Source organism: Macrotis lagotis, chromosome 6 (genome assembly GCF_037893015.1).
Source record: "Macrotis lagotis isolate mMagLag1 chromosome 6, bilby.v1.9.chrom.fasta, whole genome shotgun sequence".
NCBI lineage: Eukaryota > Metazoa > Chordata > Mammalia > Peramelemorphia > Peramelidae > Macrotis > Macrotis lagotis.
This window is the reverse complement of record NC_133663.1, coordinates 1571792-1598338: the sequence shown is the minus strand read 5'-3', so window position 1 is coordinate 1598338 and position 26547 is coordinate 1571792. Positions and strand designations below refer to the sequence as shown.

The 26547-nt window shown below is 48.7% G+C and overlaps 1 protein-coding gene across 2 annotated transcripts in view; it reads right to left on the bottom strand.

The window, feature by feature from the left end:
- UBE2G1 (ubiquitin conjugating enzyme E2 G1) overlaps nucleotides 1-12071 on the bottom strand; it is a 43135-nt gene extending 31064 nt beyond the window's left edge. For both annotated transcript variants that reach the window (XM_074190544.1, XM_074190543.1), the window contains exon 1: nucleotides 11966-12071. In XM_074190544.1, coding sequence (XP_074046645.1) covers nucleotides 11966-12011 — 46 coding nt within the window. In that variant the 5' untranslated portion in view covers nucleotides 12012-12071. The remainder of the gene's footprint in view (nucleotides 1-11965) is intronic.
- Between the last annotated feature and the right edge of the window lie 14476 nt (nucleotides 12072-26547).

The window sequence follows — 26547 nt, the reverse complement described above, 5'->3', positions numbered from 1 at the left end:
TTTTCTTAGGTCAATGACAAAATCAACACCCCAATATTTAGGGCAGCACTTTTGCAGGGCTAGAGCTTAACTCCCAACAATAAATACCTGAAGGTTAACAGACATGGGAAGACAAACAGAAATCAGTCTGAAAAACAGTGCCCACCATAACCACAAGTGTAGAAAAGTCCCCATGATGATTCTGTTGGAGCCCAGTCCCAGAAGACTGATAGTCATCCCTCTGCCACCCTTCCTTGTGGGGTGAGGGGCTATGGAGACAGAATAATGCATGCAATCTTAGGCTTCATGGAGCTTGTTTTTGCTCCCTGGAGGGACAGGAGGAAGGGAATACTAAGAAAGCATTGTGATGGAAAAGAGAGAGCAATAAAAATATATAAAAATCCTATAAAATAAAAAATTGGGGGGGCAGCTAGGTGGCACAGCGGATACCAGAGCACCGGCCCTGGAGTTAGGAGTACCTGAGTTCAAATCCAGCCTAAGACACTTAATTACCTATCTGTGTGGCCTTGGGCAAGCCACTTAACCCCATTTGCCTTGCTAAAACCTAAAAAAAATAAAATAAAATATTTGGCCATCACCCCCCCCCACTCTCAAAACCTACACTAGTGTTCCACATAGCCTTCAAAAGAGTTTATTAGTATCAGGTCAATTTACATTTGAATCACTTTGAGATGCAGCCCCAACTGTGCCCAGCCATCCGATTTCCTTGGTGAAAGATGCTCCCCAACACGGCTGACAGCTCCCTCCTCCTGATCCTCTGTTACATAACTCTCATGTTACAAGAAGAGTTGTTGGTTATCAGAGACAGCCACAGTATATGCCACCACACAAGTAAAAATAGCCCAGATTCCAGAGGCCAGAACTTGAGAAGGGGAAGGTGCCCTCCCCGCCCACAGGAGCCTTCCATATTAAGAAACTGCCCAGCTCCTAGTGGGGCACTACACCCCCCCCCAGCAGGTCCCCCTGTGTATGGTAAAAGGAATCCAAAAAGGACTCCTCAGCTGAGTTTTGCTTTTCCTTGTCTATCCCTGACCTTAGAGGGAAGTAGCTTTCCATTCTGAGAAGCCTTCTGGATGGAAGTTCAAGGACAAGGCAGGACTGTGGGCAGAGAACCCCCAAGGACGCACATGGCCCAGGCCATTCGCCTCCTGAGCTCTTCTAGGCTGCTTCAAGACACTGGAGAACAAAAAGGCACATGTGACTCCTGACAAGACAGAGTCCAGGTCCCTGTCCTGGCTGCCCCGAGATCCGGCTGTCTCTGTTCTGATGCCACAAACCTTAAAGCCAACCATAACAGGCTCCCAGCTGCAACAGGCCATACTGGTGGTCCAGCGAATTCAGTGCTCCTTGATAATGGCAACAAGGATGATGGGAAGGAATGTACACCAAAGCACAGTGTTCAAGGCCACTCAGACACAGACAAGCTGACAATTATATAAACAAACTTTGACCACTGGCTGACTCTAGGGGTGGATCTGGTAGTAAGACAGCCTCCAATGACTTTTTTTTTCTCCAATGATTCTTGATCAAAATGTGGCTCCGAGATGAGCAGAACCAGAAAAACACTGTACACCCTAACAGCAACATGGGGGTGAGGATCAACCTTGATGGATTAGTGCAAGAATCAGGGACAATTTGGGGCTGTCTGCAATGCAGAATACCATCTGTATCCAGAGAAAGAATTGTGGAGTTTAAACATAGACCAAAGACTATGACCTTCAAATTAGAAAAGAAAAACCCTTATCTTATTCTGTAATTTTGCTTTATTTTTCTTCCTTAAGGATCTTTTTCCCTCTCATCACATTCAGCTGAGATCAATGTAGACCATGGAAACAATGTAAAGACTAACAGACTGCCTTCTGTGGGGGGGGGTGGTGGTGGAGGGAAGCAAGAATGGGGGGGAGAGAATTGTAATACTCAAAATCTTACTTAAAAAAATGTAGCTCTCAAAGCAGTGTCCTGAGTTCAAATTCCCCCTTTCCTATGCCATTGCCTCTTGTGTAACCTGAATTTCTCTGAACATCAAGTTGTTCTCCTATAAAATGAGGGAAAATTTCTCAAGTGTTTTAGATAATCTAGGATTCTTTCAAGACACCAGACTACCACCTCACACCTCTCAGACTGGCCAATATGACCAGAAAGGACAATGATCACTGTTAAAAGGGCTGTGGGAAATCTGGGATACTAATACATTGTTGATGGAGCTGTGAACTCAACCAAACTTTCTGGAGAGCAATTTGGAACTATGCCCAAAAGACAACAAAAATGTGCATCCCCTTTGATCCAGCAACACCACTACTGGGTCTATACCCTGAAGAGATCAGGGAAAAGGGTTAAAAAAACCACTTGTACAAAAATATTTATAGCAGCCCTGTTTGTGGTGGCAAAGAATTGGAAATCAAGTAAACGCCCTTCAATTGGGGAATGGCTTAGCAAACTGTGGTTTATGTAGGTCATGGAACACTACTGTTTTATTAGAAACCAGGAGGGACAGGAATTCAGGGAAGCCTGGAGGGATTTGCATGAACTGATGCTGAGTGAGATGAGCAGAACCAGAAAAACACTGTACACCCTAACAGTAACATGGGGGTGATGATCAATCTTGATGGACTCACTCATTCTATCAGTGCAACAATCAGGGACAATTTGGGGCTGTCTGTGATGGAGAATACCATCTGTACCCAGAGAAAGAACTGTGGTGTTTGAACAAAGACCAAGGACTATTACCTTTATTTTAGAAAAAAAAAACACAAACCTGATGTCTTATTGTCTGATCTTGCTATCTCTTATACTTTACACTTCTTCCTTAAGGACCCAATTTCTCTCTCATCACAGTCAATTTGGATCAATGTATACCATGGAAACAATGGAAAGACTGACAAATTGCTTTCTGTGGGTGGGGGGTGGGGGGGAGGGAAGTAAGATTGGGGGAAAAACTGTAAAACTCAAAATAAATAAAATCGTTATAATGCAAAAAAAAAAAAAAGACCAGACTACTACAAGGAGAAACCCTCCTTTACCCAGTTTCTACAGCCTTTAGCATCCCTCATCTTTTCACCAAATGCAAGGCAATAGGATTAAGTGACTTGTTTAAGGTCACACAGCTAAGCAAGTATTAACTGAGACTGGATTTGAACTCCAGTCCCTGTGCTCTATCTACTGTACCACCTGACCATCTCCTGTTTTCATCCAACTCTTGACCTCCTCCAAGTGGTCAGGAAGAGCCCCTGACTCAACATTTAAACCTTTTGCCTGATTCAAGGAGAGAGACAACTTGGGGAGCACTTGGGGAATGGAAGATGTGCTGGGGACCCAGGACTGATCACAAGCCACCAGCAGCACCGCTGTACTGTGTCGGGGACTGCAATGTGCCTGGTCCCCGGTTCCTGGCTCTGTGCACTCCCTTTTGCGTTTGTTCATGGAAGTCTTTCCAGGCACCCCAGCTTTCATCCCAGTTGGATCAGCCATGACTTTGACGGACCACTTCCCAATGGAAGTTCATCACTGTTTCCAGTTCTTTGTCTCCAGGAGTAGTACATGAAGTCTTTCTTCTCATCAGTGACCGCCCCAGGTGAGGGCTGGTAGTGGCACCTCTGGGTCAAAGCACAGGAGTCATTTCTTTTGCAGTGTGCCAAGCTGTTAATGGGGCTCCCATCCTGGAAGCCCTCGACAGTAGCCACATCTGCCATTTACATTTCTCTTATGTGAAACATTCTTTCATATGGTTCATAGTTTATCATTCTTGTGAAGTCTACTCACCAATGGTGGAATAGCTTCTGGTCATGCCTTCCCTAACTTGGACTCCAAACCAACCAGAGAAATGTGATACAAAAATGCCCTCCCATCTGTCCACTTCCTGGCAGAGGTCACTGGTCATCAAGAGCTCTTTTTTTTTTTTAGGTTTTTGCAAGGTAAATGGGGTTAAGTGGCTTGCCCAAAGCCACACAGCTAGGTAATTATTAAGTGTCTGAGACCGGATTTGAACCCAGGTACTCCTGACTCCAGGGCCGGTGGCTTTATCCACTACACCACCTAGCCACCCCTCATCAAGAACTCTTAAGACTCTTAAGGTGGCCCATGGTTCCTTTGCACAGCAGGTTCTGGTCCCATCTTCTTTTTGGGCAGAAGTCAGTGTTTTTTTTTGCTGCTTCCCCTTCCCCAGTTCTCTGGAAAATAAAAACTGTCATCCAGTCCATCAATAGAAAGATGCTTTACCTGTAAAATGGACTCATTCAGTAAAAATTTAATGGGCAAACAATAGGCACCCTCCAGAAATCAGGATAGAGCGATTCACCTAAGCCCAGAAGTTCCGGCCTTCCCACTGTCATGAGCCTCAGAATCCATTAGGTCCAAAAGGAGATGGGGTAGGAGGGAGGTATGCACATCAGCTCTGCAGGCCTTCCTCAGCAGAGGCAGAGATCAGGTACGCCAACAGGAGGAGGGGAAAATAAACTTGGACATTACAGAAGATGTTCTGCTGAGGGAGCATGTTCTGCAACAGGGAGCCACTCAGGGTTGAAGAAAAAAAGGAACCCCATGAGATGCACCATGTAGTAGAGAAAAGAGCCCAGCAGATAAGGAAGCTGGCACTTCTCTTAGGCGAAGAGTGTTCTGGCTTCCAGTCCCCACAGTCAGGTGGAAATGGTGAGAAGGCGTGCTTCTTGGGCCCAGGGGTTGACCAATTGGCCTTTCCCCAGTGGGCAGGACCGGCCTTCTTCAAAGCCTTGGTGGGTCAGCTTCTCCTGCAGTACCCATCCCACTGGGCCATGGCCTTGGCTCTCAGAGGGGCATCTAAGTCCAAGTTCTCATCACCTGGCCCTAGTCTTTCCTCAGCTCTAATCTTGGATCAAATAGGAAATTCTCATTTCAAGCTCTCCCAAAATTAGACTCTTCTTACGAAGGTTTTTTACACTGACTCCAGTGTTTACCTAGATGACTTGCTTGTTCCTCATACACAACACACTCCATCCCCGAAAGTCAGGCCTGGAATCAGGGTCTCCTTCCTTTTTTGTTCTTTTTAAATTGTTTTTAAATGTTACTTAGTTATTTTTTTAAAAAACCTAAGTTCCACATTGTCTCCTTTCCTCAAGCATCCATTTAGAAGGCAATCAATACTAATTATTCATGTGAAATCATTCATCTACATTAGCCATGTTGCAAAAAAAAAAAAACAAAAAAAAAACCCAAGAAAAATAAAAATGTTCAATGACACACCTTAATCAGGATCCAGGCATCCTTCCAGAAGCCGCTCTTTCCCCATCCTCATAGCTGCCCCAACACCACTCTCTAGGATTACCTTCCGGCCACTCAGTACGGATGCTCTTTTATCGACAAGCCTTCTCCCATTAAAAATAGTAGCTCCTGGAGTACAGGGGCTGTGTTTCTGGCCTTTCTCTCCCCAGGGCCTGGCACATTATAAGGGCTTCAGGCCTGCCAATTGACTTAATCACTGGTTAGAAGAGCCCGGCCACCCAGGAGCCTGGCAATGAGGGACAGAAGAGGAGAGAGGAAAGAAATCAAAATTCTAGAACTTGTTCACTAGAACCACACTCCCTGAAAGTTGACTGAATTTGGGGGAGGAGGAAGAAAAGGCAAATGAACTCACTATGAGTCCCAGCACCCAACAGGGAGTCCCTGGCTGACCCAGCCCTATTCTGCCCTTGTTGGACCAAAACAACATCACAAGGTTGAGTCTGGTTACAGTGTGTCTGAATACTGGTTCTGAAGGCTCCACTGCAGGTTGGCCACAAAGAGGCCATGTGAACATGGTGGGGGGGAAGTCTCCCATTCTGTGCATCTTACACTTCCTTTTGTCACTTCTTTTTACCCCTCTGTGACTGCTTGCCCTATGGGAGTTTTCCTTAAAATAGTTTTTTTGGCAAGTCTGTTTGGCATTTGAACAGCGTGGCCAGCCCATCAGTTGTGCTCTCTGTAGAAGAGTTGGAATGCTCGGCAGTTCAGCCCAAGAGGGGACCCCAGGGTCCGGGATCTTCTACTGGTTGATCTTCAGTCTTCCTGAGGCAATCTAAATGGAAGCAATTCATTTTCCTGGTGTGGTGCTGGTAGACCATCCCAAGATGAGGAAAACCTCCCTCCCCTTCTGGATGGCACAACACAGATACTGTGCACTGGTGACAAGGATGGAGAGGGGCTGTTCCAGATCATTTAAGGGGTCTGGGACAGGCAAGGAGGTTTGGTCAGGTCCCTTCACCAAGACAAAACTCATCTGCTCACTTCAAGAGAGCTCTCTGGGTCTAAACTTCTTTAACAGGATGGGGTTGGACTCTGATCTCTGAAGACCAGTAATCCTCCAGTGAAGCTGAATCCTAAGCCCTACTAGCCTTAGAAATGGAGATCACCTGTCAACCAACAAGGGGTAAATGGAGAGAGATGAGAGATGATTAAGAAACAATGAAATGTTAAGATTCATCATACAAAGGACAATATTGGGGTGGGAGTGGGAATTACTAGCATAAAAGGGATATGTGATAGACTGAGTTCAACTACCCAGTTTATGTTAATTGAATCCAACTCTTTGTGACCCTATTTGGAGTTTTCTTGACAAAGATCCTGGAATGGTTTTGCCACGGCCATGTCAGGATCCTCATTTGCCATCTGAGGAAACTGAGGCAAACAGGGTGAAATGACTTGGCTAGGATGACATCTGAACTCAGGAAGCAGAATGTCTTCTCACAGGGCAGGCAGGGTGGGTAGCCAGACTTCAAGAGCTGGCGAGGTAAGGAGGAGGAAGTTGAGGGAAGCAAGGACAGACATTTCTTCCCCTGGAAATTTGTCTGTTAAAGGGAAGGGAAACAGAATGATAGCTTGAGAAAGATGGCAGGTGGTCAACGGAAATTTGTGAGTTTTGTTTTTTAAAGGAGGGGGGAGATATGAGCGTGTTTGTAGCTGCAGGGAAGGTGAAGGACAGCCAACCCTCCAAGGAGCCGTGTGGGATCTTCCCCACTGTCTTATTTTTCTACCTGAGGCAGAAGCTCCACATTGCCCATGCAGAACTCCTTCCAGCTGATTCCCACCCCCCTTGCCTGCAGCCACACTACCATCTCAGGAGAGTTTTGCCCATTTTGCCAGTCACCAAGACTGCAAACCTCTTAGTAGAAGAGTGTCCCAGCCTCAGAGGTTGGGGTAGGAGAAAAAGCAGGGGATGGAGAGTTGAGGTAGAGCTTCAGATTCTCACTTTTTCTACTTCTTTGAGGACTGTGGGAAGTCACTAAAGTTCTCGGGCTCCATTTCTTTATAAAATTGGAAAGTTAGATTAAATGATCTCGAAAGCTCTTTGGGCTGTGTTTCTGTGATCCTCACAGTCCATTCTACTTGGGGCCCTCTTAGCTGTTGTTGCTTGGGGGGCTTGGAGTTAGGAAGACTCCTCTTCCTGACTTCAGATCTGGCCTCAGACTCTTAGTAGCAGTATCATCCTAGCCAAGTCATTTCACCCTGTTTGCCTCAGTTTCCTCAGATGGCAAATGAGGATCCTGAAATGGCCGTGGCAAAACCATTCCAGGATAACAGCCTCTCAACTGGTCAACCCAAGAGCTATTTCTCAGGTCTCCCCTCTACATGCCCTTCTTGGCCTCCTGATTATTGCCAATGACCCCCCCCCCCCACGCTCCTCTATGGCAGCATATCCCAGGGCTCTGGACTGATCTTCTCATCAGCCCGACCCCTGCTTCACTAACCATCTCTATGCAGAGGGCTCCAAAGCCACATCCCTCTGCTGAGTTTCAAGCTCCTAAAGCCGACCTTCCATCAGACAGCTGGCTTCACCCACATTCTCCCTAAGCACATCTTCGGACAACAAGCCAATCTTCTTCCTCAACTTTCCTATTTCTATCAGACCTTTCCTCAGCTTTCTTGTCATCCCAGCCATTCTAGAGGGATGATCAGTCTCTCCATTTACTAAGTCTTGCAACCTCTGCTCTCCCCTCCCTTTTTGACCAACACCCTATTCGGGTCCTGGTCACCCCTCTCAAACCTCCCACTGTCTTGCCCCTCTCCAATCCATCCTCCACAAACTCCTTCCTTTGGTACTGATAGGCCTTCATTTTAGACTCCACCCTGTCTAGCTGAGCTGGTCTCAGACCCCTCCCCGACATGGGTGCTCCCCAGAGGCACCCTAGACAAGGCGGCACCTCAGTCTCGGCAGCGCGCTGCAGGGCCCTGCCCCCTCTTTCTCCTCACCTTTGACACTGCTCTGTCCCTTCAAATAATTGCAGCTGAAATGACTTGGGTGTAACAAGCTGCTTTCCCCTAGTCAAGATGAGCTTCCTTGAGGGCAAGACCACTTTCTAGGAGTCCCTAGCACAAAGTAACTGCTTAATAAATGCTCATTCAATGGAAATGTTGAAGAGATCTAGGCCTGAGACTCTTCCCCAGAGGTGGGGAGAAGATTGCCCAGGGCGAGATAAAAGGTCCATGGGAACGGCCACATTTATACAACAGAAAGAAAAGCAAGATGGTAGAAGTGAAGGGGCAATGTAGAAAGATAGATGGCCAAAGGAGAGTCTCACAAGATGGTCTGAGGAACCAAGCCAGTTTGGGGGAGCAATTCTATGAGGTCCATTAGGAAAGCACTGAGACCTGTCAGTTAAAGGGTTCTACAGTAGATAAGAGCACTGGGCCTTGTGTCAAGAGTCCCAAGTTCAAATCCAGCCTTAGACATTTACTAGCCTTGGAACCCTGTGCAAGTCACTTAGCCTCTGCCTCAGTTTCTTCATCTGTAAAATGGGAGTAAAGAGCATTGCCCAGTATCCAGCAGAGCAGAGCCCAAACCCTTGCTCGTTCTCCGAGATGGAAAAGCTTTCAATTTGGTCTCCAAGAAGCAGCCTTGACAACGCCAGAGAGGATGCCCACTTGGCAAGGTCTTTTCTGATCAGAGCAACCAATAAAGACAAGTATGAAAAATGTCCTCAGTCCTGGGTGGTCCTGGGTGCTGCCTCAGAGGTGGAAAAAAGAAGAAAAAACTTCAATGTGAACACTGCTCCCCTAGAGCTGAGACTCATCCAAGGACCCAAGCACAAAAGGAGGACAAGGCAGGCTGGCTCACTGGAGAAGGGCAGAAGTGTGGTCCAGAGGGAAGGGAGACAGTCCTGGGCACAGGATGCTTGAGGGCTACAATGAAGCCACTCAACAAGGGCCAAGTCTTTGAGAAACGTTTAGTCATCAATTTTATAGTCATCTATTTTTTCACCTCTACCCACAAAGTAAGCCCCTTAAAACCCTTCTTAGCAAAGCTCATCCACCAGTCCCATTGACAACCCCCTGTCCCCACCCCAATCTTCTTGAAGGGTAATTTGGCTAAATGGAAAAATCAGAGGATGTAAGGGGAGGCACCTGCTCTCTGTCTCAAGTGGTCATCGAGATTACATGAGGTGGGCATTGAGGCAGCAGGAGGTGGTGGTGGGGTGGTGGCAAGAACTAATAAGTAGAGGGTAACACAGTCATGTTTCATGTTTCTTTCCCAAGAACGCCACTGTGCCTCCCGCTGGGGACTGGCCACATATTTGAACCTCACTCTGAGATGCTGCCTACCTCTTTCTGAAGAGAAACACAGTCCCCAGTGCAGCTGACTTTGCAGTGCAGCTCTTTCTGGTAGATTAGGACTGAAAACAGGGTGAATGATTCAATGCTGTATTAAAAATGTCATAAGTTTTCTATGCAAACTATGAAAATGACCCTGATTTCTTTTAAAAAAATCATCTTTTTGGGTTACCCCAGACACAAAGATAGATTTCAAAGTAATAGAGAACTTGGATACAGTAGTTGTTTTAAAAATGCCCTCTTTATATCTTCGCTGACTTTGATACTTCCAGGGATCTGTAATCTGATCATCTGGGAAGCAGCTCAGTAAGCTGAGGCCCTGGTAAACGAATTAAAATAGGATTCTACCCAGCTGACCTCCCAAGAGGTATTCGCTGAAGGCCTACTGGGTGCACCCTGGCCACCAGAGAAAGCCAGGAGTCAGCCCTTTGTGCTTCAGAAGCTCACCATGTTGTTTGAGAAGTACAATGATGAAGGAAGTGAATTCCAAAGGGGTGTGAAAGGAGCCAGACTCCATAGAACATATCCATGTTTCCTTGTCCTTTACCCGTTAATGATATCCTAATCACAGTTCAGTCTGGGCATCCCCAAATCTGCCACCTCTCATTTTCAGATGAAGGTGTGTGTGGGGGGTGTTAAGGGTTAACCAGGAGGTATTTAAAGAGCACTTGCCTGGGGGTGGGGGCCCTAAGGAAGCAGGGTCAAGGAAAGGGAGGCAGTCCCCTGCTAGGGGGTGAGGGCATTCTGCAAGAGCAGTAGAATGGAGGAGACCATGTGGAAGGCTGTGAAAATGACCTGGCCCGTGGGGTCACCACTGACCCACAGTAGATGGGGAGCCTACCTGGAGGGAAGGAGGAGAAACATTGCATTTCAAGGATTGAGCCCCAAACATGGGGATTTCTGTGGGTGATTTAAAACCCTGGCACAGAGAACAAGAAAAAAGAGGGAGGCCTTCAGCTTCCAAGGGCTGGTGGGACACAGAAATGCCTTGGTGTTTGAAGTGATTCCAATGTAGCTCCTTCCTCAGGAGGGTTCCCCACTTTGCACTCCTCTTCAATCTTACCAAGCAACAATAACAGCATCCCAATTCAATTGAGAGGAAAAAAGCTCCCTTTTCCACCAAGTACAAGGATCTTCTGGGTGGGCACTGCCCAGGATGGAGACCTCCCATCGGTCTCGTCTGCCTCGTGGTCCCTCACCTCCATCTGCTCATCAGCCCTGTCATATTGTGGATCCTGCTATGTAGAGACTGGTCAAGAGGGTCAACTCATATTCAAGTCTTGGACGGGGCTGCCTGAGATGAGGAACAGAGACCGGCTCCAAGGGGCAGGAAAGGGGTGCTGAGGAGAGGACCTTCTCCTCAGGGCAGACGCACTCCGCCTCTGGCTGTGTCCTCAGTTGTGATGATCAGCGGCGGAGGATGGGAAGGGACCTCGGTGGTCACCTGTACCATGGGGGCTGTACCCACTGGGGCAGATTACAAAGTCAGGGCTCCTTCGCAGTGCAATTTACTTACTTGGAACAATGACACACACACACACACACACACACACACACACACACACACACACACACAAACAATTAGTACCTACAAAGACAGAAAAAGGACGCTAGAGGGGCCAAGAGCTAGATGCGGGCATGTAACACCGGGCGCTCCCTCCCAGGCTCCCTCCTGCTCCTGGCTAGACACGGTTCACTGCCGCTGGCTCTTTCCTGACACCCCGCCACCTCCCGGGCTCCCCCGTAGACCAGGGGAGTCACGGCAGGGGGTGCCGCCCCGTTCCATTGTGCTCCCCGGGGTCGCGGTCGCCCTCCCTCTGCCAAGGCTACGCGGGCTGCTTCTCCCTTCCCCCCGGGGCTCCCCGCGGCTTTCCTCCGCCCCACCCGGGCCCGGGGGCCGCACGGCCTCTCGGTGGATGACCACCCCGGGGCTGCAGAGTCCCGCCGGCCCTTGCCCCGGCCGACACCAGGCCCGGGTCCCCGGGAAGAGCCGCCGGGGGTCCCCGGGCCTCCGAGGCTGGCCCCGGGCTTCACGGGCTTGTGCTGTGGGAGGGCGGCCCCGTGCCCCGGCCGGGCCGGACCCCCCGGCCGGACGGGACCCCTCGGCCGGGCCCGGCGGGGCCGCTTTAAAGCCGGCCGCACGTGGGCCGCATTGTGAAGCGGCCGGGCGCCTCCCGGGCCCAGCGCGCCTGCGCCTGCGCCGAGGCCGCGCCGGGCGCCACCGCGCATGCCCGCCCCGGCCCCGCCCCCCGCCGCCCCGGCCCCGGCCCCGCCGCCGCCGCCGGGCTCCCGAGCCGGGCCCCGGCCCCCCCCCCCCCCCCGGAGGAGGGGGGCGGGGCGGGGCGGCGGGGCCGGACAAAGGGGGCCCGGGGGCTCCGGGCACACAAAGGCCGGGCCGGGCCGCGCTCACCTGCCAGCTGCCTCCGCAGGAGCAGCGCCGACTGCAGCTCCGTCATCCTCCGGCCGGGCCGGGGCCCGCGGGACGCCGGGGCCGGGGGCTGGCCGGCTCGCTCGCCCCTGCGCCGGGCCGGGCGGCGGCGGGCCCGGGGAGCCCGAGGGCCGGGAGGCCGGGGCGGCCCGACGGGCTGGCAGGCCGCCGGCCTCGCCCGGGTCACCGCGCGGGCGCTCGCCTCCGCGCTCCTCGCGCCGCGCCGCGCTCCGCCCGGGGCCCGCCGCGCCGCCGCGCCTCCGGCCCGCTCCCGCCCGCCGCGCCGCCTCGCCTCGCCTCCGGCTGCGGCCCGCGCTCGGCCTCGGCGGCTCCTTCTCCGACCCTCGCCACAGGCTCACTGCGCGCAGGGCCGCTCGGCGCAGGCGCACTGGAGCCGCTCGGCGCAGGCGCAGTGGCCCCGGCCGGCGCCGCTCCGAGGCGCTGGGCTGGCCGGCCCCGCCCCCGCGCGCAGCCGCAGTCCGGAGAAGGTCGCCGGGGCGGCGGCGGCTCGGAGCCTCCCTGCTGGGGAGGTCGGGGCGGGCGGCGGGGCCCGGGGGGCGGGGGGCGATGCCCTGCGCTGGGAGGCGGCGCCGAGGCCCGGTCCGTGCTGGGGGGGGCACCGAGCGGGAGCCGGGGGGAGGGGCCGGGGGCGGGGCGGCGGGGGGTCCAAGGGCAAGGCCGAGGCCAGAGGTGGGGGGCAGGGGGCAGGGGCTTCTCTTTTCTAAGCCATCGGCCCCCGAGGGCCCAAGGCCACAGGCCTGCCCTCCGCAGAGCCCAGGAGCCAGGCCCTGCCCCCGGGCCGGCCCTGCATGGGGGCAGCGGTGCAGCACCCTCTCCCACCCCACTCACCTGCGTCTCTCGGGAAGCCCACCTCCTCTCCTCATTTCCCTCCTCCTCCTGCCTCCCCAGTAGACTGTAAGCCCCTGGGGGCAGGGGCTGGCAGGACTGGCTGGGGGCGTCCTGGGGCTCCAGCCTTCCTAGTGGGTGTTTGATAAGTGCCATTCCTTTGAGTTTTTCTGGCCTGCCTTAGGGCATTCTCCTTTCCCAAAGCTAGTGACGTCTGTCAGACCAAATTGTATCAGCTGATCGTCTTGGGGGAACCACGCTGATGGGGGCTCGTGAGCTACAGAAAAGATACACCCCCCACCCCAACCCATCAGGGCTATGCAGAGAGCCAGGAGGGCAAGTAGGGCCCGACTCTGTGGCTCTGCCCACCTCCACCCTCCAGTCCTATGGGCCTCTGGCCCCAGCTTGCTTCAAAGCTCAGCTGAAGGACCATTTCCTATATGACTCCTTACTGCCTCCCCCCACCCCCCCCCCTTACCTTGTATTTGTTTGTACGCCTGCATGGTGTTTCCAACAAAGGTCAGAAGGCAGGGATGGACTTTTCCTTCATGTCTTTGTATCCTACCTGGCAGCTACATGGCCCAGTGGACGGAGCACAGGACCTGAGGTCAAATCTCTAAATACTGTGTGTCCTCGGACAAGTCATTTACCTCTGACTGCCTTGCCTCCAGAGCCATCTCCAGTCTTCTTGATCCATATCAGACCCAGATGGTTCCAGAGGAGAAAGTGAGACTGGGGACTTGGCACAGGCGAAGGGAATCTGGGACCTGAGGAAGATTTGGAGGCTAATCAAGCTAGGCCAGAAACAATGGAAGTAGAAGTCCCCTTAGAGCTGGACTCCCAAGATCCCAGGACCTCAGAGCTGACAGGAGCCCCTAAACAAGAAACCCCACCCAGGTGACCTCTAGCTTCTGCTCAGACTAGGCCAGGGACGCTGTTCCCCTGGCCAGGCAGCCCACTCTGCTCCCATTTGGAAGTTTTCCTGACAAAAGGCTTCACGGGTCTGCGCAGGCTGGCCCCAAATAACCTCCAGCTGCCTACATCCTCACTCCCTTGGAGGTTCAGCTCAAGCACCCTGTAAACCCAGGTCCACTCTGATTCCCATTTATATACCCTCACTAGGGTAGTGAAAGCAGGGGCTGTACCTAGCAGGCCCTCCTACCACTGTTGGGCAATAAGACTGGGGGTCTCAGCCCAGGGGGCACCTGGCATGATGTGACAATGTCTGAGGTCCCCCAAGTACTGCCAGGGAGGTGTCCATCCTCTCTCATTTGGACTCACTGGACTCCCTGTGAGAGTCAAAAGGGGTGCACGGAGCTCTGGGACCCTCAGGCCCCAGGCTGCCTTTTGTGTTTAGGTTATCTTTGAACTTTATCTTGGAGTAGGCTGCTTCCGGGTCTACCTACCCCAACTTCTAACCACCCTTCACTCAGCCACTGAAGTGATTTTCCTAAAACAAAGACTGTATGCCCCTCCCCCTTGCTCTACATGTTCCAGGGGCTTCCTAGCATCCTCAGGAAGAAATATCAAATCCTCTGCCCCCTTAATCCTTCAGCTCTCCTGCCTGGGACACAGACGCTCCCACCCAATGACGCTCAACTGCTCCTCAAACTCGGTGTTACCTCTTGGCTGTGGGCAGTGAGAGAGGATACCTAGCAAGCAGGCCTTTCACACTTCAGCTTTGCTCTGCCCAATCAATGCCTGATCCATATCTTCTAGTAATCTAGGTCAGAGTTGGGACCCATCTTCCTGGTGGTGGTGGTCATTCTTTTGGATGAAACTCTTGGAATCTGACACTCCCACTGGGTGAATCCAGGACCCTGGCACTAACTCACCAGGTCACCTCCGAGTCTATAAGCATAAGAAAAAAAAAGAGGAGTGAAGAGAGAAGGGGAGGAAAAGAAAGGAAAGGAGAAAGGAGGAACAGTGAAGAGAGTGAACTTCAAGCTTGGGAGCCCACTAGTAATTATAGTGCTTTCGTGAAGTTGGGAGATGGGGGCCAAGCAGATGTCACATGCATTCCAGCCCCTATCATCCTCTGATTTTAGATTCACTGCCTCACCACTGCCTCTGGATCAGGGCAAAAGCACAAGGCATGGATTCTTTATCCCCCAACATTTTAAATTTATTTTGCTAAACATCACATGGAAATTTTTTTTTAGCATTCATTTTTTAAAAATTTTCCGAATACCAAGAGAATTCCAAATTTTCTCCCTCCTTCTCTTCCCTCTCCTTGAGAAGGCAAGCAATTTGATAAAAGATTATCTATGTGAAGCAAAATAGATTTCCATGTTAGCCATATTACAAAAGAAACTACAGACCAAATAAGAAAAGTAAAGTAAGTTAGAAAGGATGTATCTGCATAAACCTGTATCATATTACTTGCCATCTTGGGGAAGGGGGAGGGGCAAGAGAGGGTAAAAAGTTGGAACTCAACATATCCTAAAAAATAAACGTTGAAAACTTTGTATATGTAACTGGAAAAAATAAAATACTATTTACAACAACAACAACAAAGTAAACTTCAATCTCCATGCTTTCTCTGGAGGTAGATGCTATTTTTCATCACGGGTCCTTCGGAATTTCTGGGGTTGTCATATTACTGAGAATAACTGAGCCTTTAATCAGACTGTAGGTAGATTTGATTTCTTCTGAAAACTGCCTGTTATCTCCTTTGAATATTTCTCAATTGAGGAATAACTTTATATTATATTATATATTTATAGTATAAATTTGACTCATTTACACATATATATATATATATATATCTCACAAGGTCTTTATTGGAGAAACTTGGTGGAAAAACATCCCCCCCCCCCAGTTTTCTGCTTTTTGTCTAATCTTGGCTGCATTAGTTTTTTGGGGGGTTTTTAGATGGGTTTTTTTGCAAGGCAAATGGGGTTAAGTGGCTTGCCCAAGGCCACACAGCTAGGTCATTATTAAGTGTCTGAGGCCGAATTTGAACTTGGGTCCTCCTGACTCCAGGGCCAGTGCTCTATCCACTGTGCCACCTAGCCACCCCTGCACTGGTTTTTGTAAAGAAATGCTTTAATTTGGTTAAATCAAAATTATTCATTTTATATCCTATAATGTTTTCTATCTCTTGTTTGATCATAAATTATTCCTTTACTCAGAGATACTTTATCTGAAATTCTTTAACTGAGAGATACTTTACTCAGAAATACTTTTCTGACAGAAAATATATGATTCCCCTAATTTGCTGTTATTATGCTTTATTTCTAAATCTTGCATCCATTTTCACCTTATTTAATAATATGCTGTGAACTATACCTAATTTATGGCAAACTCCTTTCCAATTTTCCCAGTGATTTTTGTCCAAAAGGGAGTTCTTGTTCCAGAAGCTGGGGTCTTGGGGTTTATCAAACACCAGATTACTGTGGGTCATTTTCTGCTGTGTACTGAGTACCTATCCTATTAATCCACCATTCTATTTCTTAGCAGGTTGTTTTGATGATTACTGTTTTTTAATATAGTTTGTGGTCTGGTATAGCTAGGTCATTTTCTTCACATTTTTTTCATTAATTCCCTGATATTTTTGACCTTTTCTTCTTCCAGATCAATTAAGTTTCTCTTTTTTCTAGTTCTATAATAGAATTTTTGGATATTTTGGTTGGTTTGAGTCAATTTAGGTCGAATATTGACTCATTGGCTCATATATTGGCTCAGTCTAGCCATGAGTAATTATTTTTTCTCCAGTTGTTCAGCTCTGACCAGTTCAAGGAGCTGTTTTCAAGCCCTTGCTGTGTGCCAGGAACTCTGCTAAGAGCCCCTGCCCTCAAGGAGCTTACAGACCACTGTAAAAAAGGAGCTGAATAATGGGAGCAGACAGGTGGCAAAGTCAGACTGGGAAGTACAGGCAGGAGGGAAACTGAGGATGGCTCTCCTGGGCCCATCCCCAAAATAGAGGCCCCAGAGGGATCTCTCCAAGGGGAATAGGGGCCAGCCTAGATGAGAGGAGTTCCCTGAGGTGCCCTGCACACCATGCTGCCTTGCTTCAGTTGCTGACAAGGAGTCCAAATAACTGATGACCCCTTGAGTTCCTCTAACAATTGATCTCCCAGTTGGGAGTCAAGGGGGCCTTTTAGGTGGGAAATGCCAAAGCATCATTCTTTAGGGGAGCCTCCAGCAAACAGGCCAAACTTGGGAGAATCAGGTGCAGATCCCAAAGGGTTTGACCAGGAATGTAGCCAGGAAGGAGAGAATGGTCTTGCCCCTGGACTCTGGACAGTGAGGGTTGGGAGAATGGAGGGAGGGCTGGAAATCATAACCAAATCATAACCAATCATAACCAAATCAGTCAGAGGGGGAGCACAGGTAGAGCCCACTCACCCTGGGCAAGGACTCCACCTCAGCAAAAATTGGCAGCAGAGGGGGCTCCTCAGGCTTGTGGAGAGCAGAGCCCTTCCTGCCAGGGAAAAAGTGCCCAGCAGCCACCCAGGGACAGGTCCCAAGCCCAGAGGCTGCCAAGGCTGAGTGGTCCCATCTCTCCCTGAGGTTCACTGGAGCCACACTTATTTATCCTTTGAGTGGCCAAACTTTCCCATTTGAGGAAAACTCCATGGTCATAATCTGAGTCACTTTCTCCAAGGTGTGAGTTGTGTTCACAATCTCCCCATTCTCCCTCAATCTAGAATGTGAAGATTGCCCTTTGGGGGCACTCAGGTTGTGGGCTTGTTTACAAGGCAGTGCTGTGGGCTGTCTCCAGACCACATGGAAACCTCTTTCCTTGTTGTGAGGCTTGAACTGGGGCCTGTCCAAGGAAAACCTGCTGTCCTGCCAAGCATGGGGGTGCTTCTGTGGGTGGGGCTTTTCCTCTGAGTCACGCCTGAAATAACAGTCCAGGACTGGACTGGGAGAGGATGGAGGGGCTGAAGCCCCAGATGAACCTCACCCTCCAGGGCCCACTGAGACCCGTCAGACTAACCTGCTATGATTTTCTGTTCCTGTATTAGGCAGATCAGTTCTATCTTTTCTTCTGTCCAAAGTGAGGCCGACCATGTGTAGCAAACCACGAGCACTTCAAAGAGATCTGTGACTCCATGGAGAACCAGTCCACCTCAAAGCCTTCCCTCTGAAATCCCCTCCACTCTCCCTGAATAGAGCCTGAATAAATATTATGGACTGGGAGCCCCTGGAGAGTGGAGATTGTTTCTGCCTTTCTTTCCCCATACAGAGCCTACCTGGCTCTCAGTTGGAACTCAGTTGATGCCCATCAATTCCAACTCTCAGTGCTAGGGGAGAATTTCCACTGGCCTTTATCAAGTGATCCAGGAGCCAGTTCTTCCACCATGGACTGTCCTGTGATGCCAGCTGTACTTGGGATGTTGTGAGTGTGACTCAGGCTCAGTCATCTCCATTCAGCAGCAAGACTCCTCATTAGCCCAACTGCACAGCCCTAATTAACAAAGTCATAGCTTGTGTGTGGTAAAAACAAGCCATGGGCAGAGGCAAAAAGGGAAGGATCTGGAAGAGGTTCATGTTGTCCTTAGTCCAGAGAGAATCATTCAAGGCAAGACTTGAGGCATGAGCCATTCATTAGTGATTCATTCATTCAGCAGGGAGGGAGCCAGGGCTTCACAGCTGCATAGGTCTGAGGACCAGGAATGATAGGTGGCCTGGATTAATCCTCCCTCCACCATCTTAAAGAGATTCCACAATTCCACAATTTGGGTAGCAACCAAATGTAGTAATCCATCTAGTTGGGTCATACTAGGGCATGCCATAGTTCATGGAACTCTGGTCCTGGAGGCAGGAAGACTCATCTACCAGAGTTCAAATGTGACTTCAGATACTTACTAGCTGTGGGACCTTGGGCAAGTCCCTTCACTCTGTGTCCCTCATTTTCCTCAGCTATAAAATCAACTGGAGAATGAAATGATAAACCACTCTCATATCTCTACCAAGGAAACTTCAAATGGGGCTATGAAGAGTCCAATATGACTTAAAAAAAACAACTAAACAGCAACCCATCTAGAATTCTAGAAAGTAATAGTGCCTTGAATTCAAAAGGCAAAAAAAAATTCTGAATAGAAGGTGCTTAAGTCAGCATGCCCTTCAATGAGCTGGGGTTTGGAAACCGGCTGCAATAATCTTGAGAAAAAGCTACAAAATGAACAACACACCATCAAACCATTAATTAAGCATGAACTGCATGTAAAGTCCTGTTCTAGGTGCTGGGGAGACAAAGGAAAAGTCAGGTAGGCCCAAGGTTTCAGCCCCAAGATGGGAAGGAAGGTCCAAGGTTCCAGGGATGGTGGTCAGGAAGGTGTAACAACAAGGTAGGTCCCATCTTTTCTTCCATTCATTTCCACTGACAATATTAGCCCTTCTCTAACTTTAAGCCATCAGGCGGGGCCAAGACTTTGATGCTGAGGATATTCTCTTTTGGGACTTCAGTAGATGTGGCCATCCCCTCACTAGGAGCAGGACAAGGCTGCATCCCCCAAGGGCAGCTTCCCAGGAGAATGATTGGGTCATGGGGTTGGAAGCTTGGCTCTTCCCAAGGCTCCTAGGGTCAGGGTGCTGGGTTGTTCCATTGGGGTCTATGGAGAGATGGTTTTCCCAGGGATTCTGGTGATTTGACCTGCTTGGTACACTGCCGTTTGTCTCCCTCAGGGAGTTGTTTGCTACTGATGAAACTGAGTAAGGCATCTATTCCCAGCCAGTCAACAGACATGTATTAATCACCTTTTGCAATGTGGCAAACATGAGGCTAAGTGCTGGGTGGAAGTGGAGGGTTACTGTGGCCCTCCTCCTCCAGAAGGCAAAGTCATCTTTGTGGACCTTAGAACACAGCTGCTGCTAAATCCATTTTTGTTGAATTGCTTAGAAAAATGACAGGATTATAGGGTCATTGAATTGGGAGGTACCTTAAGAGGACAGATACATATCTAGCTTTTAAGTGACTTGGTACAACTTCTAGAGATAACTGAAATGACACTGGCTTCCCAAGATTTAACTCCTAGGTCCTCACAGAACACCAGAGCTACTAACTGTCTGTCATCATGCTCACTCCCATTGATGCTCTCAGATTGTACCAGTCAATCCTGTATCTTTACATGCAAATTCCTGCAGGAATTTATCAAATCGAGCTTAGTTTCCACCTTTGTACTGCCCTGTATGGACAAGGAGATCCTCTGTCAAGATCTTTCATTCTTTTTAGAGCATAAATCAGTGGAGTGTGGCCTCTGTTGCTTCTCGGAGCTGGAAACCACAGGAAGTAACTCAAAGCTCATAAACAGGAGATAAACGAAGGAATCGAACTCAGTACCAGTAAGGTGCTGAAGAATCATAGATGCCACAGCCCTATCTCAGGCACCATCTACCATAAACATTCCAGGAGCATAAGAATGAGTCTGCTGATCCGTGGCCAGAAGGTTCTCCATTTCCCATTTCCAAATGCTTGCAGACCATAGTTAGGCTGTTCCTGTGATACAAATGCTTTGAGGCTTATTCATAGTGGAGTCAGCACTTCCTTTTCAAGTGGTGTCTGCTTCCCCTTGCAATGATGTGGTGTAGAATGTAAAACACAAGCTCCCTGAAGTCAGGGACTGTTTCACTTTTGCCTCTGACTCCCCAGAACCCAGCACAGAACCTGGCAGCTGACAGGTACTTTTTTTGGAAATGACTGTCCTGTCCATTCACAGCACAACTGCTTGCAGCACAAGTTAGCTTTTTATTGTAGTGTTGAAGACTGTACGGTGGCCTCTACATTTAGCAATAGCTCTTGTGAAAAAGTCTCATAAAGGTTTCTTTACTAATGAGTGATGCATAGCCCCTGGTTTCAACTTCAACCTGTCATTCATGAGCATTTTTTAAATAGCATTTTATGTTTTCCCCCAATTACATATCAAGAAAATTTTTTGCCTTTTTTGGGGAGGGGGGTAAGGTAATGGAGTTAAGTGACTTGTCCAAGGTCACACAGCTAGGTAATTGTTAAGTGCCTGAGGCCGATTTGAATTCAGGTCCTCCTGACTCCAGGGCTGGTGCTCTATCCGCTGCATCACCTAGTTTCTCTTTTGCATTCATTTTTCTGAATTCCAACTTTTTCTCCCTCCCCTCTTTCAAAAATGGCAGGCAGTTTGAAATAGTTTAGGCATGTGCTATCATGTAAAACATATTTCTATATTTGCCTCAATTATGGAAGAAGAAACAAATCAAAAGGGGGGAACAAACATGAGTACGAACAAAGTAATTGGAAAAAATATGCTTTGATCTGCATTCAGAATCCATCAGCTCTTTATCTGGATATGGAGAGCATTTTCCTTCAAGAGTCCTTTGTATTTTCTTGGATCATTAAGTTGCTGAGGAAGCTGTGGTCTATGAAAGTGATGGAATACTATTGTGCAATAAGAAATGATGAACAGGCAGATATCCAAAAACACCTGGAAAGACTTGTGTGAACTGATACAAGGTGAAATGAATAGAACCAGGCAGATAACATTCCCAGTCTCAGCAATATTGTGTCTAGCACATAAGGTACCTTGGATAGAGCAAAGGTGTGTACCAACCCTTGTGGAATCAAACTGCAGAAGGCACAGCTCTGCAAGTAGCATTTCTTTTATCCGCCTGTTGAATCTCTTGTTGTTAATCCCACAAACTCCACAAATGTTTGTTTGTAGGTAGAGCAGAAGACTGAGGTATCTCTTTATGGCATCGATTTGCCCCCCCGGGTCTGCCAGCAGCAGAGCAAGGTCCAGCCCCCACCCACTCCCCACAACTGCTTACTGTAAGATAGAAGCCAATTCCCTTGGGTTGGGAATCCCAACCACCTGACTTGGGTCAAGCCTTGCTCCTTAGGTCTGTGGTCAGCCATCAAGGAGCAGGGCTTGGATTAGTGTTCAGTTTTCTTTTTTATTGTAAACTTAACAAACATCCACAAAAATGGCCATTTCAACATCCAAAGAAAAATTTAAAAAGAAGCTTGTGTGCAAATCTGTGAATTTCTCTCATGGGCAGTGTCAGTCTAGTTACAACCCCCACTTTGCCTGCCTCCCTGGCAGAGAAAAGCCTTCCATGTCACTCCTGCTCCTTCTCTACAGAGTAGACATTCCTCCAGCAAAGACACAAGCACACAAGTTCAATGGAACTTGACCCAGTATGCGTGCTTAATACACATTCACTGAAATGAATTCAGTACAGCTAAGCTTACCAGGTATTAATTAAGCACCTACTGTATGCCAAAGACTATGCTTGGACTCAGGACGGAGAGACATAAAGACTCCAGTGCCTTGGCAGGAGGCACTCAATTCTTTGGGAGCACACAGCATGATGTAAGCAAATAGGTAAATAGAAATTAAAGAAGGAAAGAGGAAGGGAGGGAAGACTGACCACTAGGTCAGCCTGTGAGAGGCTGTTCATGAGCTGAACCTTGAAGAAAGGGAGGCTTCCAAGAGGAAAAGGAGAGCAAGGAGAGAAAACTTGGCAAGGGAATCGCCCTCAGTCAAGGAAGAGAGGCTATGGGAGTGCCAAGGTCAGGGATCGGTCAGTTAGTCAATAAACATTTATTAATAAACTATCATGTGCTTGGCCCTGGGTTAAGCAGCTGAGGTTCAAAGAAAGGCAAAGAACAGTCAGTCCCTGGCCTCCAGGAGTTTACTGTCTAATGGGGGTGACACCAAGCAAAAGAATTTGACCAACAAGCTCTAGAAAGCTAAATAGGAAATGAAGAACAGAAGAAGGTACTAGAATGAAGAGGGATTCCTCTGGGGGATAGGATTTTATCTGCCATCTATGGGAAGCCGGGGGTCAGTGGCAAAGAGTGAGCATTCCCTGGCATGGGGATGGCAGCCAGAGAAAGTGGCCCAAAATGAGAAATGGAGGATCTTGTCCATGCAACAAGAAGGAAGTCACTGTCTCTGCATCCAAGAGGCCAAGTTGGATAGTATGAGGCGCAGTTGCCCAAAGTTCTTAGTTTCACTTTCTCAAAGTCCAATGGCAGGAAAAAGTCAGGGTAACCTGTGAAGGCCCGAGGTGTAGTGAATGATCCTAGCATCTCTGATGTCTGACCAAGCTCTAAGTGCTCCCCATCCCTGCTTCATCTGCCTTTGGAACAATTTGTTTTCAATTGCCCATTTCCTCCCAGGGCAGACCCTTGCGGGGGCACTTTCAGTTAGAGGGCATGATTTGGATGATGATTCAATCTCGGAGACCGAGAAGGTGAGAAAGGAAGGAGGAGAACCAGGAGGGAGGGAGGGAAGAGGATGGCAAAAGGAGGGGCCCAGGTAGCAGAGAGGCAGAGAACTTGAGCAATGAGAGGAGGCCATTGATTGGGTAACTAACTTTGGAGAGTAGTTTGCAATGTTAAGGTCAGAAGTCAGATTGCAGGGGGTTAAGAAGGGAGGGAGAGGAGAAACAGTGGAGGCACCTAGTGTAGCTGCCTTTTCAAGGTTAGCCACCAAGAGCAGATGATTCATAGGATGGTATTTAGCAGGGTTGGAAAGATCCAAGTGAGGGTTTTTTTTTTTAGGTTTTTGCAAGACAAATGGGGTTAAGTGGCTTGCCCAAGGCCACATGGCTAGGTAATTATTAAGTGTCTGAGGTACTCCTGACTCCAGGGCAGGTGCTCTATCCACTTCACCACCTAGTTGCCCCAAGGATTTTTTTTTTAAAGAGAGATTTTATTTATTTTGAATTTTACAATTTTTCCCCTAATCTCATTTCCCTCCCCCACTCCCCACAGAAGGCAGTTTATTAGTGTTTACATTGTCCCCATGGTATACATTGATCTCAGTTGAATGTGATGAGAGAGAAATCATATCCTTAAGGAAGACAAAGTATGAGATAGTAAAATTACATGATAAGATGATGCTTTTCTTTTTTCTGATTTGATGGTAACAGTGCTTGGTCTTTGCCTGTGAGAAAAGTAGGGTGTTGGTCTTCACAGGGTGTGGAGGGGAGCCTTAGGGAATCCATTACAAAAGGGGAAGTTGTGAGAAATGTAGGGTGAGGGTCTTCACAGGATGTGGAGGGGAGCCCTTAGGGAATCCATTACAAAGAGGGAATGGCCCAGCCAATCACAAGACTGGAAGAGTCTTCCTAATGCCATTCCAGGGATACCAAACCCTGGAGCCAAACACTCTAGAGTGACCTAGAGATCTTGACCTAATGCTCCTGAGTTTGTGCAATAAGGTAATTTAATATTACCCCCCCCTTCCCCGTGAGGATTGGGGTTCTTTAGCACATCATGCCTTGGATGATGTGGGGGGATCATATTAGGGGCATATCATGGAATGGAGGGAACCTTTTAGATGGTAACTCAAACTCTGAGAGCCTATGAATATCCAAGAGGGAGGGGAAAGAGTTTCTGAGAACAATAAATTACCTGACTCCTGAGACTAAGGTGTGCCTCATGCCTAGGAGTAAGGTACCTGTATCTTGTAAGGTGTATCTTGCAAGGTTCGAGAATAAAATGTACAATTTTCTCTCACTCTAGCAGGTTTTTCTTTTCATTCATTTATAATGTTGCCCAAACTCCACAGCTCTTTCTCTAGATACAGACAGTATTCTCCATCGCAGATAGCTCGAAATTGTTCCTGGTTGTTGCCCTGATGGGATGAGCAAGTCCATCAAGGTTGATCATCACCCCCCATGTTGCTGTTAGGGTGGACAGTGTTTTTCTGGTTCTGCTCATCTCATGCAGCATCAGTTCATGCAAATCCCTCCAGGCTTCCCTGAAATCCCATCCCTCCTGGTTTCTAATAGAACAATAGTGTTCCATCACATACATATACCACAGTTTGCTAAGCCATTCCCCAATTGAGGGACATTCCCAAGTGAGGATTTTTATGGAGATGGGGGAGACTCAAGCATATTTGTGGACAATAGGGAAGGATCCAGCAGAGAGGGAGAGATTGTAGATAAGTGAGGGAGTGGGGATGACACAGGGGTCTGTTGGAGGAAACAGAATGAGTATGCTGACATGTTCAGGTAGAAGGTTGCCCTTGGTCAGGAAGTGAGGCCACTTCATCATGTGAGACAAGGGAGGAGGAGGAGGGAGACAGAAAGCACCTGAGTGATGGGAGATGGGGAAGAGGGGAGAACAGGGAAACTCATAATGAACAGTCTCAATTTTTTTCTGAAAATATGAGGGTAAATTCTCAGCTGAAAGAGTGAAGAAAAGGGGGAGGTTTAGAGGGCTGTGAAAGTTTGAAGTAGCCTCTGTGGAGTATGAACTGGTGAGCTAATGAGGAAGGGCAAAAGATTGTCTCCCAGAAGTGAGGGCTTAGTTGAGGCTGGGTAACATGCATTTGTATTACACCCAGTCAGGATGATTGTGTGATATTTCTCCACCTTCATTTACTAGCAGCTAGGTAGGATTAAGAAGGTGAATGGTGGCAATGAGCCAAGGCTGAGGCTTGGCTAAGAGTAATCTGAGAAATAATCAGGGGGCAGGAATTCCAGAGAAGAAGCCAGGGTAGAGTTGAATTGATTTCCCAAGAGGTTAAGATGAGAAGAGAAGAAAATGGCTAGTGCTGGGTCAAAGAATGGGAAGTCGACAGCTTTGATGAGAATGGACTGTGCTAAGTCTGGAGCCTGGAGCCTGGCAAGGGCTCAAAAGGTCACCTGGTAGGTTTGGCATTTGCCAATGCCAAATGCAAAGATGTATTGAAAGTAAAATTAGCAAACTTGGGAATTGATTGGCCAGGAACAGAGGGTCCTTCACATCTTAGGACCCCAAGCTCCCTCTTACCCTTAGCCCAAGCATCACTTGCTACAAGAGAGTGTGACTGAGGGTCAGTAGTCCAGCTCTCTCCTTTTCCCCACCCCCCCTACAAATTCCTTTGTCATGCCTTGCCCATGTTTCTGATTAACTTCCTCCTATCAGTGGTGGATTCTGCCAATACAAGGTAGGTTGGGGCAGATTTAGGGCTGGAAAGGAACTTGGTCCAATGTCCTTTAGTTTTATAGCTGGGAAATAGAGGCAAAGAGAGACCCATTGGTTGCACAAAAGGGTGTCAGTGGCAGGATTCAAATACAAGTCCTCTTGATTCCAGAGTCCTCATTGTATCTATTGAGTGTATCTATGTTTTCCTTTCCCTGACTTCCTTCCCTCCACCTTGACACCCTTCTGTCTGACCCTTCTTCTATCTAATACTATTTTTTCCTTCACTGTCATCAGGGAGGTGATGCCATGACAAGCACATGAACTGGATTTGAGTTAAGGGAGTGTTATGCTAAGTCACCAGTCTCACTTTCTCTGGGTCCAGTGGTCAGATAGGAATCAGGACAACTGGAGATGGCTCAGGATGGGAGGCAATCAGGGTGAAGTGACTTGCCCGAGTTCACATAGCTAGGAAGTGTCAAGTGTCTGAAGTTGAATTTGAACTCCAGTCCTCCTGACTCCAAGGCTAGTGCTCTATACACTGTGCCCCATAGCTGCCCTCTTCTTCTATCTAGAGGATGGGTGGCTACATGGACTTTGCCTCCTACAATATGTACTCAGGATTGTAGGATGGGATAGAACAGACTGGGTTGGCCTGTCACTGCGTAGCAGGGGCTGATCATTTCAGAAGGGGTGAATCCCTCTGGCTGGCCCCCCCCAGGTAGGTCCTTCTAGTCCATCCCTGCTCCTTCCAGGCCCCATTCTGGTTTGGAGTTCTCAAGTTCTTTCACTTCCAAGATTTTATTTCTTTTTCCAGGACCCAGGATTCCCACAAGGACTTCAGTGCATGTTTCCTGAAACAGTGATACCTGTG